The 17,435-nt window shown below is 56.3% G+C and overlaps 2 protein-coding genes across 5 annotated transcripts; both read right to left on the reverse strand.

The window, feature by feature from the left end:
- Positions 1 to 3,849: 3,849 nt before the first annotated feature.
- On the reverse strand, positions 3,850 to 9,003 carry DOK3 (docking protein 3). 3 transcript variants are annotated; one of them, XM_029218911.1, is made up of 6 exons: positions 8,968 to 9,003; positions 8,162 to 8,378; positions 6,919 to 7,224; positions 5,141 to 5,240; positions 4,858 to 5,030; positions 3,850 to 4,759 (listed from the first exon to the last, which is right to left on the reverse strand). In XM_029218911.1, the coding sequence occupies exons 2-6, from the start codon at positions 8,231 to 8,233 to the stop codon at positions 4,061 to 4,063; spliced, it is 1,350 nt and encodes a 449-aa protein (XP_029074744.1). In that variant the 5' UTR covers positions 8,234 to 8,378; positions 8,968 to 9,003; the 3' UTR covers positions 3,850 to 4,060. The 3 variants fall into 3 exon arrangements, with proteins under 3 accessions (XP_029074744.1, XP_029074746.1, XP_029074745.1); XM_029218913.1 differs by having other exon boundaries at positions 8,162 to 8,364; positions 8,968 to 8,999; XM_029218912.1 differs by having other exon boundaries at positions 8,162 to 8,360; positions 8,968 to 8,987.
- A 1,238-nt stretch (positions 9,004 to 10,241) lies between these two features.
- Positions 10,242 to 15,851, reverse strand: DDX41 (DEAD-box helicase 41). Of its 2 annotated transcripts, XM_029215711.1 has the most exons (17): positions 15,510 to 15,851; positions 15,312 to 15,422; positions 14,876 to 15,035; positions 14,721 to 14,795; positions 14,532 to 14,592; positions 14,270 to 14,406; positions 13,768 to 13,840; positions 13,512 to 13,665; positions 13,298 to 13,434; positions 12,296 to 12,458; positions 12,003 to 12,134; positions 11,654 to 11,725; positions 11,453 to 11,549; positions 11,164 to 11,313; positions 11,008 to 11,079; positions 10,781 to 10,891; positions 10,242 to 10,601 (listed from the first exon to the last, which is right to left on the reverse strand). In XM_029215711.1, exons 1-17 carry the CDS (start codon positions 15,534 to 15,536, stop codon positions 10,465 to 10,467), a joined length of 1,869 nt encoding a protein of 622 aa, XP_029071544.1. In that variant the 5' UTR covers positions 15,537 to 15,851; the 3' UTR covers positions 10,242 to 10,464. The 2 variants fall into 2 exon arrangements, with proteins under 2 accessions (XP_029071544.1, XP_029071545.1); XM_029215712.1 differs by lacking the exons at positions 15,312 to 15,422; positions 15,510 to 15,851 and having other exon boundaries at positions 10,255 to 10,601; positions 14,532 to 14,645; positions 14,876 to 15,282.
- Positions 15,852 to 17,435: the final 1,584 nt, after the last annotated feature.

Here is a 17,435-nt window from a genome sequence, read left to right on the forward strand (position 1 = left end):
ATTCCTCTGAGTTGTCTATCGCCCTGCCACCCTTGCTTTCCTCCCGTTCCCTCTTGAACCCACTCCAGTCAGGCTCTTGTCCCCACCAGTCCTCTGAATTAATTTCTTCTTCAAAAGGTCTATAATGATTTCCAGGTTATCAAATCAATGGTGGTTTCTCAGCTTTCCTCTTACCCTGTCTAGGAGCAGCTCTGGTCCAGGTGCACTCCCTCTTCCCCATGGCTTCATGCCTTCCTCCTGCCCCACTGACTGCTCCTTCTCCACCTCCTTTGGCAGCGTCTCATTTACTTCCCAAAGTGGCCATCAGATGTTTCCTCTCTACATTCACTCTCTGGGACCCCATCCTGTTCTGTGGCTATCAATAACACCCACATGCCAAAGACTCCCAACTTACTTGTCCAGCTCTGGCCTTCCCCCAAGAGCCCCAGACTCTAGTATCCAACAGCTTGTCAAACCTTGGATATCTACTAGGTATCTCAAATCATCATGTCCCAATTTAAACTTGCAATTTCCCCAGCTCCCTAACTCCTTCCTCACCTCGGTTAAACAAAACAAAAAACAAAACAAAAAACCCCCGCAATACTATTCATCTGCCTGGTCCAGTAAAAATTATGGTTTTCCTTCCTTTATCTTCTGTGTCATACATCAGATTCTGCAAATTCCACCTTCAGAATCTGTTCCACACCTGGCTTCCATGGTTGTCCCTGACACTTGTCTCATGCCTGGACGTCTTAGCAGTCTCCTGATAGAGCTCCCTGCTTCTACCCTTACCCAGTCCAGAGTCTTCTCCATGCAGCAGCCAAAGTGGTATTTTTATTTATTTTCTTAAAAGATGTGTTTATTATTTTATTCATTTATTTTATTTATTTTTGGCTGCATCGGGTCTTAGTTGCGGCACGCAGGATCTTCATTGAGGCATGCAGGGTCTTTAGTTGCAGTGCGCGGGCTTCTCTCTAGTTGTGGTGCAGAGGCTCCAGGGCGTGTGGGCTCTGTAATTTGTGGCACACAGGCTCTCTAGCTGAGGCGCACGAGCTCAGTAGTTGTGGCACACGGGCCTAGTTGCTCCGCGGTATGTGGGATCCCAGTTCCCTGACCAGGGATCAAGCCCGCGTCCCCTGCATTGTAAGGTGGATTCTTTACCACTGGACCACCAGGGAAGTCCCCAAAGTGGTATTTTTAAAGCAGAAATCACACCACATCACCCACAGCTTTTAGTATTCCAGGGGGCTGGCATTGTGCTTAAAACTAAAGTCTTTCAGACATACATGACACTGATAAACTGGGTCCACCCCCCATCACTCTCCTCCTTGCTCACTCCACTCTAGCCACTCTGGCCTCCTCACTAATCCTCCAACACAGCAAATGTATTCTTGCCTCAGGGCCTTTGCACTTGTGACTCCTGCTTGAAACACCTTCTCCCAGATATCTAAACAACAGCCTGTCTCATTGTGTTCAGGTCTCTGCTCAGATGTTGCCTCCTCCTTCCTTGATTGTCCTATCTAAAACAGCAGCCCCCTGACACCTCACCTGCATAATGCACTAGTCCCTTATCCTGCTTTATTTTTCCCTATAGCACTTACCACCATTTGACATTATATTAAGTGTTTGTTTCTTCATTGCCCTTTGTCCCCATTAGAAAGTCATTCCTATGAAAGCAGGGGCTTGTCTGTCTTGTTCAGCATCTCCCCAGTGCCTGCACACAGTGGATATGAATGAACAGATGAAGGAAGGACTGAGAAAGTGAAACAGCAAATGAGCAAAGGAAGAAGTGGCAGCCTGGGGCCCCGGGCAGTCCTCCAACAGAGAGGGCCCTGGGATCCCATTCCTTGGGTCCCTGCAGGGCTCAGACCTAGATGGTGCCACTAAGAGCTCCCTGCACAGACAGCCCCTGGGTAGAAACAGGCCTTGGGCTAGGACACAGTGCCCCCTGGTGGTCAGGACACCTGCAGCTCCAGGGCCAGTTCCCCAGATGTTTCCAAAGACTTTCTCTTCCACAGTCTGGTTGGAACCTCACAAAAATAGCCATGAAACAAAAAGGTTTAGATTTGTAATTAAAAAGTATGCCAAAACAAAAAGAATCTACTGTATAAAACAGGAAACTATATTCAATATCTTGTAATAACCTATAATAGAAAATAATTTGAAAAAGAATGTATATATGTAACTGAATCACTTTGCTGTACATTTGAAACATTGTAAGTCAACTATACTTCAATTTAAAAATGAATATAGGGCTTCCCTGGTGGCGCAGTGGTTGAGAGTCCGCCTGCCGATGCAGGGGACACGGGTTCGTGCCCCAGTCTGGGAGGATCCCACGTGCCGCGGAGTGGTTGGACCCGTGAGCCATGGCCGCTGGGCCTGCACATCTGGAGCCTGTGCTCCGCAACGGGAGAGGTGACAACAGTGAGAGGCCCGCGTACCGCAAAAAAATAAATAAATAAAAATGAATATAAATGGGCTTCCCTGGTGGCAGAGTGGTTAAGAATCTGCCTGCCAATGCAGGGGACACAGGTTTGAGCCCTGGTCTGGGAAGATCCCACATGCTGCGGAGCAACTAAGCCCGTGTACCACAACTACTGAGCCTGTGCTCTAGAGCCCTAGAGCTACAACTACTGAGCCATGTGCCACAACTACTGGAGCCTACGCGCCTAGAGCTCATGCTCCGCTACAAGAGAAGTCACCACAATGAGTAGCCCCTGCTCGCTGCAACTAGAGAAAGCCTGCGTGTGCAGCAATGAAGACCCAACGCAGCCAAAAATAAAATAAATAAATGTATTAAAAAAAAAAAAGACTGTATCATTGTGAAGTGACAATGGAGTGTCACTGTCATAAAGATGAGGCTTGGGATGTACCAAGGGTGTGAGCAGCTGAGGTGGAGTTGAGGTCAAGGGGCCAGGAGGCCGGATCTTTGGGGGCACGATCCTTGAGTGCATGGTGGCCCAGCGTTGGTGACAGGAACAGCAACAAGGGGAGGACAGTAAGGCAGGCACTAAAGTCTTCAAGAGACTCATTTCCCTCTGGAGTGAGGACTCCTTGAGAACAGGACTGTGGCTGTAATGAACATGGCCGTGACCTCAGTGCCTGGCACAGAGTAGGCACCTGATCAAACTCGAATGAATGTATGCTTGGTATGCAATTTGATCTTTATCCTTGACAGGTGAGGAAGACTGAGGCCAGGGGCTCCACAGAAGTGTCTGTGCATTTTTGAGTCTCAGTGGGGAGTGTTTTGGGTGTGCACACATTTGAACTCCCTTCCACCTGCCCGTCTCCCCCCGGCCCCCAACTCCTCCCCAGCCCAGGCTTTCTGGTCTCTCAAAATCAGCCTCCACACTGCTTGCCTGGCTGACTATGTCCCTCTACTGAGGATAAGACCAAGCTCATTGTAGGATGGTGAGGTCTCTCATGTGCGACCAACTCTCCCTCAGCCCCTTGGAGCCCTCCGGGTCCATGGTCTTCCCTTGCTCTCTGCACCCACCATGCCCACCTTCATCCTGGAAAGCTCCAGGGCTCACTGCCAGCCTGGTGAAGCCCTGCCTGCCCTTCACACTCAATTCAGGGGGCACCTCTCCCATCAGCAAGCCTTATTTCTCCCTCTGCCCTACTGTCGGAGTTATTTCTGCTGAACAGGACCACGTGGAGCCGTAATTACCTGCATCTCACCCTCCTGCTCCAGAAGACTTGAGCCTACTGGTGGCAGAGGTCGGGCCCAGGTCATGTGTGTCCCTGGAACCCAGCACAGGGCACTGGCGTTTGCTGCAATGCCTGTGTTTGAGGGTCTGTGTGGACCCGGGCAAGCCACTGCAAGGAGCCGTAGGGAGGAGGTATGGACTGTGGGCCGCAAGGTGGGATGGAGAGGAGAACTAAAAGGCTTTATTACCAGCAAATCTGTACACTATACACTGGGGGCCGGCAGGGCACCTGAGGGGTCCTCCCCAGGCTGTCTGCCTTGTCCCTCCAGGCTACAGTGAGTGTGGGGGTGTGTCTGCAGATGTCCATTGTTCCCCCGCCCTCTTGTCCCAGGGAGAGAGCCTTCCTCTCCTCCGGCCGCCACGATACTCGGTCACGGCCTGTCGCAGGGAGCCGGTCCCTTCCTGCGCTCGCGGCTCAGCAGCGTCACCAGCTTGGCCTTGAAGCCCAAGTGGGCGCCGGCGCGGGCGGAGGCCCCGGCCTCGTCGCCGTTGTCGGCCAGCTCCAGCTCCAGCAGCCGCCGGTACTGGGCCTCCAGGCGGCTGTCATGGGCCGCGCCGGGCCAGCCCAGGTCCTGGCTATTGTGGTAGATGCGGCTGGCCAGGGGGCTGCGGCCGCCCGGGCCCTCCTGCTCCGGACAGCCGACGTCGGGCGCTGGGCCGGCGTCCAGCACGCACAGGTTCTCGTACAGGTGCTCGGCGGCGTCCGGAAGCCGGCTGGCCCGCTTGCACACCGACGCGTAGAGCGCGGGCGCCGGCTCGTCCGAGGCTGCGGGGCCCAGCAGAGGGGGCAGGCTCTGGGGCCCGGCCTCGGCCGCGCGCGCCCTCCAGGAGCCGGGCGCCTCGGGCCCCGGGGGCACCTCCCGCAGCTCCCCCGGAGGCTCCAGCGAGGGCAGGGAGGTGGCCCGCGGCAGGGGGCAGGGCTGGGGCCCCGCCGTCTCCGGGAGCCGCTCCCGCTGGCGGGCGATGGCGGCGGCTACGGCCCCGCATAGGTCGCGGGAGCGGGGGCTGATGAAGGCGAAGAGGCCCTCGCCCGAGTCGCAGCGGCGGCCGGCTTCAAAGGAGAACACGCCCTGGGCACGGGCGGCACGGGGAGTCAGCGGCTGAGGGGCCGCCCGCCAACCGCTACCCTTCCCTGCGGGACCAGTGGGGCGGCCGCCCAGCACCTCACCTTGTCGGAGCCGAACTTGCGCAGGAATCGGTAGGGCCAGGTGTAGAGCGCCTGGGGGCTAGCGGGCTCGTTCAGCTGGATGGAGTCCTGGCCCAGCAGCAGGAGGTAGGGCCCCTTCAGCTGGCAGCGGGCGGCTGCCTCCGTCCTCTGTACCACCACTGGAAACTCGCCCACTGCAGGCACGGCACCGTGAGGGCCACAAGCACAGCCCCCGGGCGTCCCGGAAAGATCCCAGCCCTGTTTGTGCTAGGGCTGAGGCTGCCCCTGTACCTCCCCGACTCACCTTCCTGCCAGGAGGAGTAGATGGAGTTCTCCTCCATCTGGACCAGGCCCTTCTTGGGAGCCTCTGCTTCCCCTGATCCTTGGGAGCTCTCCCCTGTGCCCTGGGGAATGGGACAAGGTCAGAGGTTAGTGTCCCATCCACTCCTCTTCCCACATCCTTTCTCTGGGGTTCATGACAAGCAAGGGCACCCAGAGACTTGAGTGCCAGTCCCAGTTCTGCCCCTGACACACTGCAAGACCCTGGACACCCCTCTGAGCCTATTTCCCCACCTGCAATCCCCACCGGCTCCCCCTTGAGGGTGCTGAGTGCTATACAGCAGAGGGCACAAATGAGGCTGTCCATTGCTCTTGAGGTTGGCCAGCGACTGGGCCGGCCTGTGTGTGTCCCTGACAGCTTGGAGCAGTAAAGGGGTGGGAGCTTCAAGGGTGGGACCCACGAGTGAATGGCCACTTGTTCCTCCCATCTCTGGCCTCTTTCCCCATCTCCCACCATGTCCTTTGGGCTCTGACCCTGAGCTCTCCATCATGACCACCTTGGCCCATGGTACCATGGCCAGGGTCAAATGCAATGGCTTTCCACTGGTCTCCTTGCTCCTGTTTATTTCCTTTTTTTTTTTTTAATTATAAGAATTGTGGTAAAATATACAACATAAAATTTACCATTTTAACCATTTTAAAGTGTATGATTCAGAATTTTATCATCATTCCAAATGGAAGCCCCGTACCCATTAACTGTCACTTCCCATTCCCCCCTCTCCCCATTCCCTGGCAACCCCTAAGCTGCTTTCTGTCACTATGGATTTGTCTCTTCTGTATTTCACATTAATGGAATCATACAATGTGTGGCCCTTAGTGTCTAGCTTCTCTGACTTAGCGTGTTTTCAAGGTCCATCCATGTTGTAGCATGTATCAGTGCTTCATTCCTTTTTATGGCCAAGTAATGTTCTGTTGTATGGATAGACTGCATTTGGTTTATCCATTCATCAGTTGATGGACATTTGCGTTGTTTGCATCTTTGGGCTATTGTGAACAATGCTGCTCTAAAGATTCTCGTACAAGTTTTGTTTTAACACCTGTTTCAGTTCTCTTGGGTATACACCTAGGAGAATTGCTGGGTCATATGTTAACTCTATGTTTAGTTTTTGAGGAACCGCCACTCATTTCCTTTTGGTCCATCACGGATCCTGTAAAGCTTTAAAACTCTCAGCTTCTGTGTCCAACTCCCCCAAAGGCTTCTCCTCACACTCAGAATAGAATCCCAAACTCCACATGTGGCCCAAGGCAGTTTCAGCTGGCTCCCACCGGACTCTCCACTGTTGCCTCTTCCTGGGCCCCCTCTCACTCCTTACCTTCCAGCCACACTGGCCTTTCTGCTGCTTGAACATCAAGCTTTTCCCTGGGCCCTTGCCCATGCTGCTCCCTTAGTTCAGGGGACTCCTCAGACCTGTGTTTAGGACACTCTTTCCTCAGATCTTTGCCTGGTGGGTTATTTTTCCTCAAGGATTCAGGCGCACTCTCCTCTCCTGAGAAGCCTTCCTGGACCATCCTAACATCCCCCTACTCACTCCTGCTCCCACCCAGCCTCTCATTTTCTCCATAGCATGCATGGCCATCTGAGATTTGTTCTGTGGGCTTCTGGGCTGTTTCCCAGGCTTCTAGGTGCTTGGCAGGTGCTTGCTGAGTGATGAGATGTGAATGAGCATGGAGATGAACAAGGTGTGAGTGAACTGGTCTCCCCGGCTGGCCCCTGGATGCCTTACCCGCCCACTCTGTGCTCACCGGGAAGGCCAGCTGGCAAATGGGGGCCATCCAAGACTGGCGGTGCTGTGCGGCCAGCAGGTGGCTTCGCTCCGTGGTGGTGAGCAGGAAGGCACCAGTGTCCCGCGGGCAGCTCTCACCGTCAGCCGGCAGCACGGATACGCAGTCAGCCAGGCGGATGACCCGCCGCTCTCCTCGCCGGCCAGGCCCCACAGACCTGTCACCTGTTGGCCCCAGGCCACCATCCCGGACCTCCCAGCTCTCTAGCCGTGCCACGCCTGATGGGCCTCCTGCATACAGTAGACCCCATACCTTCCTCCAGGACTTCTGCAGGAGATGAAGATGGGGGAGATGACCCTCGGGTGGCAGTTCTCCCTGCAGCTCAGCCTAGCACAAGCCACTTAGCAAACACTCCTGGCCACCTAGGCTGGCCTCTGCCTCGCAGCTCTTCAGGCCACAGAGGATGCCTCGCCAGAGCCAGCCCGGCAGCAGGAAGCGTCTGTGCTTGGAGTCGGTCAGCCCTAGCTTCAAATCCACCCCACGCTTTCCTAACTGTGACCCCCCCATAAGCACTAGGATCCTCGTCTCTCAAAAGATTATGAGAACACGGGGCTGGGGCTTCTACTGGGCAATGTCTGTAAAGTATCTAGTGGCCAGAGCAGACCACCTGACGCTACTGCTTTGTTGGTGCACCCACCCCCTGTAAAGAAAAGGTCAACTGGGCCACGGAACAAGGGCTGGGGCGGGAGGGAGGCCTCAGTCTCATGATGGCAAGGAAGGAAACATGCAAATAGCGTCGAGCAAAGGAAACAGACAGTTTATCTGCCTGGGCAGCAGCTGCAGCTGAGCTGTGGGTGTGCAGGGCCTGCTACCCCAGGACAGGGCTGGGAGGAGCTGAGCCCTCTTCTGCAGGATGGAGCTCCACTTTTGGGGGCTCCTCCAGCTCAGCCTCTAGCCCTCTCGAGGGGCCACAGTGCCACTAGTAGATGGGATGGAAGGCAGTTGGATTAACCAGCCTCACAGCTCTGCCCTGCCCCAAGGGTTCCATTCTTGGCTCCCTGCTCTTGGCTTCCCATCTGTAAATGAGGCAGGGTCTCGACCTGCTCAGGCTGAGAATGGGGCTCTGTTCCACTTCCCCACACCTGGGTTGGATTCCCCACCTGGACTCCTACCCCCATTCTCCCAGGTTCTGGTGGGCTGTCCAAGGCTGGGGCAGAGGCCCACCATCTGTCCTAGGCAGCTGCCTGGCAGCCAGGGTCCCCACCTTGCCAAACTTGATGTGCTGCTGGTAGAGGATGCCGTCCTTGATGGGTGTCTCCAGAGGCTCCATGGCCATGGCCGCCGCTCCGAGGGCCTGAGGAGACCGGTGACGGGCCGGAGGGGAACTCCTCACACTTCCCCTTCTGGCCACTTCCCCCTCCCTCTGTCCAGAGAGGCAGCTGCAGGGTTGGGGGAGGGGAGCCCTGTCTTCGGAAAAGGAGCTAGGATGGGGGTGAAGGGTATCACATATTTCTTCCTTGGGGTTCCAGCTGGCCCAAGGTACCCACTAGTGCCAGGCAGGGGCCTTGGACCACCTGAGGGCAGATGACCCGTGCCTGCCTGGGTCAGCTGGGTGTGAGCCTCTGACCGCAGGCTGGCTCCTGAATCAGGAGCTCCTACCCCTCCCCCATCCTGGGGCTGTTGTGTACCCTGGGGCCTGCCATTCCCACAGCCTGGTCCCTACCCCAGGACCTTTCTCTAGCCAGACTGGCAAATTCCTTGTTTTCCCCCTTGGAGTCCTGGTTGGTCTGCTTGTCTTTATTCTGGAAATAGTTCTAATGTTCACTTGCTCCTCTCCATCTTCACAGCCCCTATCCATTGCCAGCTTTGGCATCTCCCCTTTGAACCACATCCCCACCTGGGCCCACCGGGCCCTCTCTAACCCCAAACCAACCTGTCTCTCCCCTCCCTAAATGCTTCCTGGCTCCCAGTGCCCTGAGGTTTAGCTTGGACTCCTTGGCCCAGCATTCAGGGTGCTGGGTATTCTGGCCTCCACCTCCCCCAGCCTGGCCCCTTCAGGGCACCTCTCACCGTGCTGCTCAGGGCTCTGGGACTTCTTCCTCTGGGAGGCCTCCCCAGACCACCCCACGCTGTCTGAAAGCACAAAGGCCCCACCCTCATGGCACGGCCCCAGCCACGTGAGCGTGGGTGGCACGCCCCCAGCGGGTTCCCTGGAGAGCTCACAGGCTTTTTAAGCTCTGCTTCTTGCTAGAGTCCTGTTTCAGTCTTGTCTTCCTGGAGGCCAGTATGGGAGCTCTGCATATGAATCTGAATCCTGAGGACAGCCTCATTTCATTTATTCAGTGCCACCTCTGGGAAGGAATGTGTAAACAGGCTGAATACTGTTTGGGGGTCACATGTGGGGTGTGTAGCTTCTCGGGCAGGAAAACTTTTCCAAGGGCCTCATTCACCTGGCTTTGTGCCCACTGTGGCCCAAGCAGCCCTGAGCTCTGGCAGCCTCAGACACCATGTCCTTTGCATTCTCATTGCCATTTCAGCGATGAGGAAATCAAGGTTCAGAAACATTAAGTAACTTGCCCTAGGCCACACACCAAGTGACAAACATGGCTTGAGCAACTGCTGTCCTGCTGGGATAAGCATGTGGCTTTGCACATGAAGTGCCTGGACAGAGGAGCTATCACCAATGCTTTTTCTGTCTACCCCTTGCAAGATGCTGAAATCCTGGCCCATTTGCCAGCAGTCCCGTGACCACTGCCCACATTTATTCATGGCTGATCTGTCTGTCCCACTCACCTGTGAACTCCTCAGAGGGCATCTGCCTGGCTCATTTGTGTCCTGAGCTCAGCAGATACCTGGGCACAGAGCTGGGTCAGTGGGTGCTTGTGGCCTGAGTGGCAGTCCTGTGGCATCTGCTGCCCCCTTGGCAAACAGAGCACAGGGTTCCCTACTGGGAGCCTGTGTGGGCAAGGGGCCTGAGGCAGGAAGTCTCCTCCTAAAGGGCCTTAGGAGAAGCCCCAGGACCTTTACACAGTGACAGGAAGAGGGAGGCTGGGGCAGGGCTGGAGATTATAACAGCCAACCAGAAAGACCAGTAGACCCAACCAACCATTTCCCCTTGGTCCATCAATGTGGTTCTTCTCTGAGTCATAAATCCAGGTAGACTAGAGGAAATACCCTAAGCCCCCAGAGGGGAACCTGGGTAGGCAGCTCCTTCCACAACTGAGTACCAGCAGGTGTGGCAGTAGCGGTGGGAGATGCCAAGGCCCTACCTGAGAGGGGCTCTGGAGGTCAGAGGGTGAGGCCTGCCCAGGAAGCACAGGGCAGAGAAGGCAAAACACAGAGGCTGAGACCAAAAAGTCTGGTGTTTTAATGGCAGCTGGGGTAAAGAGGAGCAAAAATAGTAATTCTGGGGGGCACAGGGAACAGGCAGCCAGGTCCAGCCTGGCCCAACCCAGGCCAGCTGGGCCGAGGATGCTGGCTTCTTGCCCACGGGGCAGGGGTGTGTGGGAGGTGGCTGGAGCCCCAGGGACGGAGGCCCCTTGGAGAGAAAGAGGGATGACAGCCAGCTCAGAAGTCCATGGAGCTGTGGGCCAGGTAGTCCTTGCGGCCGATGTTGCTAACCTGCTTCGTCTGCATAGCCTCGAGTTTGGGGCAGTCGGTGATCCGATGGCCCAGGCCCCCACAGAAGGCACAGCCACGCTCTCCTGGGGGAATGGGGTAGCGGTGGGTGGGGGAGGAGGGTCAGCATGGTGATGGGGCCAGGCTCTGTGCCCCAGACCCTGGGCCCCCATCAGACCCCCAGACCACTGAGGGGCAGAATGGACTTGTTCCGTGGTGTTCCCGTCACGCCCCCATTGGACTAGTGTCTCCCACCCCGTGTCACCTCCAATGTCCAGCATGGACTCGTCCCCGCAGTGCAGTACTTGCAGCACGGGTGGAACCTTCTGCTTGGCCTCCAGCAGCAGGGCTTTGAGATCCATCAGCACCGACTCATCTGTGGGGGTGGCGGGGAACCATCAGGTCCAGCCCTGGGCCCTGTAGCCAGGACCTGGCTGGTCATAGGTGGAGGACCCGGGGGACAGCCAAAGGTGGCCCTGGTGGCAGACTCACCACAGGCCTTGTTGATGAAGGTGGTGGCAATGCCTGTGTTTCCTGAGCGCCCAGTGCGGCCGATACGGTGCACTGCAGAGAGAGGGAACAGTGCATCTGGCCCACTGCCCAGGGGCTGGGGCCTAGGCCACAACCCCAGCCCCCCGAACAGCCCACCATAGTTCTCGATCTCCTCAGGCATGTCATAATTGATGACGTGCTGGATGGCAGGGAAGTCCAAGCCCTTGGAGGCTACGTCTGTGGCCACTAGGACATCCTTCTTGCCCTCCCGGAATGCCTCGATGGCCTTGGTCCGTTCCTCTTGGTCTGGGAAGGGTCAGGCAGGAGCTATTAGAGCGACAGCAAGAGTCTGGGGAGTAGCGGCAAGCCGGCCAGGTAGGGGAAGGGATAAGATGAGGGGCTGCTATGGCAGCGGGGTCCATGCCTATGCACGTGCCACGCTAACCTTTGCCCCCATGGATGGCCACAGCCTCGACCCCCTTGAGGAGCAGGTACTCATGGATGGCGTCCACATCTGCTTTCTTCTCCGCAAAGATGAGCACCTGTCCAGGAAAGCTAACTCCAGTCACAGGGGCTGACTCCTGGGCGCCCCCGCAACCTTCCGCCAGCATGCTGCCCCTGGGCTAGCCTGGCTGGCAGCACTCACGGGCGGCGGTGTCTTCTGCAGGCACTCAAGCAGGTACACCATCTTGGCTTCCTCCTTCACATATTCCACTTCCTGCCACCACCAGGATCAGGTTAGGTGGTCCTGAGAACAGGCTCACCAGCCATGGCCCTGCCACAGAGGATGGGCCCCCAGTCCCGGCTAGGAGGTGACCAGAGAGCCTCTTGCCAAGGGCTGGGTACCATGAAAAGGCTTCCTGCTAAGGGCTGTGGCTGTGAATGAAACCCCTAGTGCCCACAAGGTGGCCCCCCACCCGGCTCCGATCAACTAAGGGAGCCTCGCCAGATCCAGCCCTCACAGGTGAGACTGCCCATCAGGAGTGCTTGCCCACCTGGATGACATCCAGGCTGGCAGCCCCGGCACGCCCCACATTGATCGTGACAGGCTTTACCAGGGCGCTCTTGGCAAAGTTCTGAATCTTCTTAGGCATGGTGGCACTAAAGAGTAGAGTCTGTCGCTGGCCCTGAGAAAGAAGAAGGCTGGGGCTGAGGGCACGTGGGGCCTGGGGAGCCTGAGGGGCTGGGACAGTGGATGGGCAGCACAGGGCCTTAGGGCCCTCCAGAGTTGAATGTGGTGTGTAAGGGGAAGGTGGCAGGATCGTCCCGGTCAGGTGGGGAAGGGCACCTTGAAGTAGGAGAAGATGGTACGGATGTCACCCTCGAAACCCATGTCGATCATGCGGTCAGCCTCGTCCAGGGCCAGGTAACGACAGATATCCAGGCTGACCATCTTCTTCTGTAGCAGATCCATGAGGCGCCCAGGGGTGGCCACCATCATGTGCACACCACTGGGGACCAAGGAGGGACACTGACAGCAGGGCCACCTGCTAAGCCCTACCTAGAGGCTGGCACTCCACCTTGTTCTGCCCTCCAGCCTCTTTCCTATCTCTCCTCACCTGACGCTCCTTGTCACTGCCACCACCTTGCTCTATGGACGGCACAAGGCTCTCCTGGAGAGCGCTGCAACCTTCTCGACCACCACTCTGTTCCACTGCTCTACCCAAGCCATGTGGTCACCTCGGCCCCACACACCCTTCCCCCAGGTCACTCCTCTTGCCCCCAGGAGGACGGTCCTAAATCTTCAGATAGGGCTCAGCCTGTGCTCCCACAGCTCCCTTTGTAGACCTCAAAGGCTCACTTTCGTAGTACAATGAACTCATCTTTTCCATGTCTGCAACCTCCCTGACTAGCAATGCCTATGAAACAGGAACTGGGTTTGGTCTGTCTGTAACCCTGGACATCTAGTGATGTCTGTTGGGAACTGCACTGTGTGGAAAGGGCACAGGTCCAGCCATGCCCCAGAGCCTCAGCCTCCTCAATGGGTCACACTGAACAACCCTGACCTTCCTGGACACCCCGGGGCCCCCACCTCTTTGCCTTCTGCCTGGAATGCTCCGACTCTTTGACCTCCCAGATGCCCCCATTCCATCTGCTGTGTTCCCACAGTACCTCACCACATCCCTCTGTCCCACCCCAACCAACCTCCCCATTAGACTGGGGCTCATTGAGGGCTGGGCCCATGAGAGGCCTCCGCAAGGATCTGTCGAGTGGCTAAAGCAAAGGGTCCTTTAGCTTGTCTAGGTAGGGACTTTGGGGAAGCCCTTGGGGCGGGGGTGCCTATACTCACTGTCGGATGGTCTCCATCTGCTCTTTGACGGACATGCCCCCGATGCAGAGAGCACAGCGCAGGAGTGGAGAGCTGTCCTCCTGCAGCAGGCGGCAGTAATACTCCAGGATGCCGTGGGTTTGCCGGGCCAGCTCCCGCTGCAGGTACAGGGGCAGTGGCTGGCACCAGAAGGTGGCCCCATCTGCACCCTGCCCTCCAGGCCAGGCTATCTTACCGAGGGGCAGATAATGAGTCCATAGGGCCCTTCACGCTTAGAGAAAGGTAACCTCTTCTCTTGCTCCAGGCAGAACATGATGACCGGCAAAGTGAACACCAGTGTCTTGCCTGAACCCGTGAAGGCTATGCCTATCATGTCACGGCCAGACAGACTGGTGAGAGAAGAGAGGCCTGAGGGTCAGGTTCAGTGGAATACAGGGACTGCTTCTCATCTAGCAACCACTCCTCCCCAGGGCCACCAGGTTCACACTCACATGGTGGGAATTCCCTGGATCTGAATGGGTGTTGGGTGGTGGATGCCCTTCTTCTTCAGGCCTCTCAGGATGGCTACAGAAAACAACACTGGCATCATCCTTGTGTCTCATAGGTACTTCAACAAGCCCCCAAAGCCAAAAAGTTGGCACTACGTCCTTCACGTTACAAATGATGAAACTAAGACCCAGAAAAAAAAAAAGAAAGAAAAACAAACACACAGACTTGTCCAAGGCCTCTAGGTTAAGCAGAGGCAGGATTCACACCCAGGTCTGTTTAAGGCTGTCATCACTTGCCCACCAAAGCTCCCTAATGACAGAAATTGGTAAATATGAACAGTTGCAACAACTGAAAAAGGAGAATAAAGACAAATCTCTCCTTCTCAAATCCCTCATCCCCACTGACTAGACCCAATGCTGCAGTTGCTGGCTTGGTGAGGGCTAGGCTGCAACCTTGCAGATATTTCCCTATCAAATTGTGGTGTTGCTCCCAGCTCCCAGGCACCTGCAGGAAATTTCATTTCCTTGAAGCTCTTGATGGGTGGTGGGATACCATCTCCTTCCACCAAGATGTGGTACTTCTTCCGTACACGCTCATGCCGCTCTTCAGACATGCTCAGGACGTAACGGGGTGGTGTCCAACTGTGGGTGGGTGGCAAGAGTCAAGAGAGCCCCTGGGCACAACTGGCTTTGGGGTGTTCCCGCCAGTCTCCACCACATACTGTCTGAAGTAAGAGTGACTGACTTTCCAGACTGAAAAGACATACCTAGTTTTGATTGGATCGTCATACGTGATTCCCTTAGCCATCTCCTTCACTGACATCAAGGCTGAGGAAACAGATGTGGCTCAGGGCTGGTTCCTGCTTCCCAGAGGCCAGGCCCTTTGAAATATAACATGCCTAGGACTGGGGGAGGAGGCTCAGTCCACCTCCTCTCTGCCCTAGCTACAGCCATACCTCGACCCTCAGCCACACTCTCCAGGATCTTCTCCTCTTCCTTCAGTTGCTTCTCTTTGGCAGACTCCTTGCGGGCTGACCAAACAAGCAGAAGGTGTCAGAGAGACACCAAAGCAGTGCACAAAGCTGAGCCTCCCGCCTGCTGCCCAGTCCACCTTCAGCCTTCTCTTTGAGGTGCTGGTGCTGATCCAGGAGGCTGACGTTGGACTGAGGGCCCAATGGGATGTCGTCCTCATCTCCCCGCGCCTCGCTGCCGCTGTCCTGCTGCTCCTCTTCCGCAGCTCCCTTGCGTCTTCGCTGCAGCAGCTTCTGGAGCTGAGGTTCCACCAGCGCCCCTCAGAGCCGAGCCCAACGCACAGTGGGGCATTGGGCCCAGGGGCCTGAGTCAGGATCCTGGCTTTTGGGACAGGGTTCTGTGCCCCGAGGCGCACAGCTGCCCCACTCCTCAGATCAGGTCGCCAGTTCCTCGTTTGCCTGGGGACCACGCTCCCGTGTACTGACACCTCACTCCGCAGACCGGGGACCACCCCCCATCCCACCACCAAACCCCCATCTCCTACCCTCGTTCCACCCTCGAGCCGGGGCCCTCACCAGCAGTTGCCGGCGCTGTCGCAACGGCACGTACGGCACGTAGTCCTCGTCGTCCTCATCGTCTGCCTCGGAGCGGCTTCCTGTGGCAGTCGCCTCGTCGGTGCGAGCCCGCTGCAGATACACACGAGTCAGCCCCGGACCCCCGCCCCCCACTTCACGATCGCTCGCCACCCGCGCGGACCCCCGCCTGGCTCCCACCTTCCGCTCGGGTTCCGATTCCTCCATCCTCTGCTGCACGCATGCGCACCGCGGTAAAACCCCGCCTCGCCTATGATGAGATCCAATCAGATGTGAAGAAGCGGACGTCGGCGCCTAGCAACGACCTCTAAGTGCCGGATCGCGCAGAGGGACAAACTTTCTCCTGAGCCCCTGTCTTGCGGTGTGGCGTCTCCGCCCCCTGTGGGCGGCTACGCAGCTGTTGCCAGGTCTGAGGGCGAAAGCGTCAGGCAAGGCATTGTGGGACGCTGGAGGACTTGGAGCACGCGCTGAAGGCGCAAACCGAGTCGGGTTGAGTCGTGGGGACTGCTGATCCCGAAGACGGCGATGCGCTGGGTCCCCAGCCTCGCCCAGGGCGTGACGTCACCCGGCACGCCCCCGCCGGCGGACACTGCGCCCTCTCCTGGCCGGGGAGCGGTGGGACCCAGCCAGCTGGGATCCCGCCCCGCTCTCTATCCCGCCCCCACTAACCGGAGCGGGCCAAGGAGGGCAGGGCGGGGCTTGAAGAGAAAGTGACTCAACACACGCTGCCGCTCAGACTGGTGTTCTCATCTGTGTGAGACACCTATGTTCAGAGTGGTGAGGGCTAAACAAAATGATGACGGTGGGTTTTAACTGAGGGCCTGTATATGTATGTAAAAGATTATTTAATGTAAATGCTGTAACACAGCTCAGAGAGTGACTGGGGAACCAGAGAAGGCTTCGAGGAGACCTGCATCTGAAGTTACAAGGAAGTGTGGAATCTCAGAGCTGGGAATGCAAGAGAGGGAGAGGCTTCCTGATAGAGGGTCTAGCAGGAGTGAAGTTCTGGCCATGTGCAAGTTCCCAGGGAACAAAGTGATCACGTGGCCAGTGTGGGGTTGGGTAGTCAGAGCTAAGGCTTTGAGGTAGACCCAGAGCATGCAGGGCCGAGACTGTCAGGGTGATTTCAACTTCACTGGGAACTTTTAAAGAGGAGTGATGGGTCAGTGCTGTTTTTTTCCTTCACATATTAAACATGAGTATGTGCTGGGCATTGTGCGTAGTGTCGAAGCAGATAAAAGATGAACAAGACACAAACCTGGCTTGTGAGGACCTTACAGATTAGGTGAGGAGACAAACATAGATAACTGGTCTTGAGATTAAGAAATCTCTAAGACACAAAAGGTACCACTTTTGGAATTAGCATAAACGCAGGGCAAACTTGATTCTCACAGTAAAAGTGGCTTCTCAGTTGAAAGAAAGGGATGTGAAAGTTATGGTGGAATTCATGAACAAAGTGTTAACTGGGAAGATGAGGGTGCCAGGCCTAGCTGGAGACTGAGGTCATCAGGTGTGGAGAGAGTGTGCCAGAGGCAGGGGCCGGGCTTAGAGGGCCCTCAGTGCCATTCTCAAAAGTCTTCTTTCTCTGTATGTAAAGTGGCTGCTTGATCAGACCTGCAACTTTGAAATGATGAAGCAGAATTTTAGATAGTTGTGAGAATTCAACTGCAAGGCAGGAGCCTAGTGTAAGAGCTGAAGGGAGAGAGGAGCACAGGTAATAAATACACAGAGAAAAGTTTCACAGAAGCGTCCACACTTCCTTGGGGATTGGCCAAGGGACCAGGAACTGTGAGCCCATGGTTAATGCTGTTTTACCTCTTTGGAAGAGGAAGCGCTTGTACTGGGGGGGGGGGCGGGAGAGACAGAGAGGGAGACAGAGAGAGAGACAGAGAGAGAGACAGAGAGAGAGAGAGAGAATATATGTGTTCAACCTGGGAGGAAGGAGAGACTGGTTTCCGATTCTGCTCCCAACACTCCACAAAGGGCTCTTAGTGACTGCGTCGCCACTACCACTGTCGCTCCACACACTGAGCTCAGGCTAAGAGTTGGTTATAGTAGAAAAATGGCAAGGATTCGGAACAAAAGTGTGTGTGAGGCATTTCTAGC

This window comes from Monodon monoceros, unplaced genomic scaffold (assembly GCF_005190385.1).
Source record: "Monodon monoceros isolate NGI ecotype Baffin Bay Population unplaced genomic scaffold, NGI_Narwhal_1 Super_Scaffold_12, whole genome shotgun sequence".
In the NCBI taxonomy this organism is placed as follows: domain Eukaryota; kingdom Metazoa; phylum Chordata; class Mammalia; order Artiodactyla; family Monodontidae; genus Monodon; species Monodon monoceros.

Coding starts and splice junctions, on each gene's coding strand:
- DOK3 (XM_029218911.1), bottom strand. CDS start 8,233: ATGGCCATGGAGCCTCTGGAGACACCCATCAAGGACGGCATCCTCTAC. Junction 7,225..8,161: donor AGCACATCAAGTTTGGCAAG/GTGGGGACCCTG, acceptor CATCTCCTGCAG/AAGTCCTGGAGGAAGGTATG. Junction 4,760..4,857: donor GCAAGTTCGGCTCCGACAAG/GTGAGGTGCTGG, acceptor GCCCGTGCCCAG/GGCGTGTTCTCCTTTGAAGC.
- DDX41 (XM_029215711.1), bottom strand. CDS start 15,536: ATGGAGGAATCGGAACCCGAGCGGAAG. Junction 12,459..13,297: donor CAGATGGAGACCATCCGACA/GTGAGTATAGGC, acceptor CTTGGTCCCCAG/TGGTGTGCACATGATGGTGG. Junction 12,135..12,295: donor CCATCTTCTCCTACTTCAAG/GTGCCCTTCCCC, acceptor CTTCTTTCTCAG/GGCCAGCGACAGACTCTACT.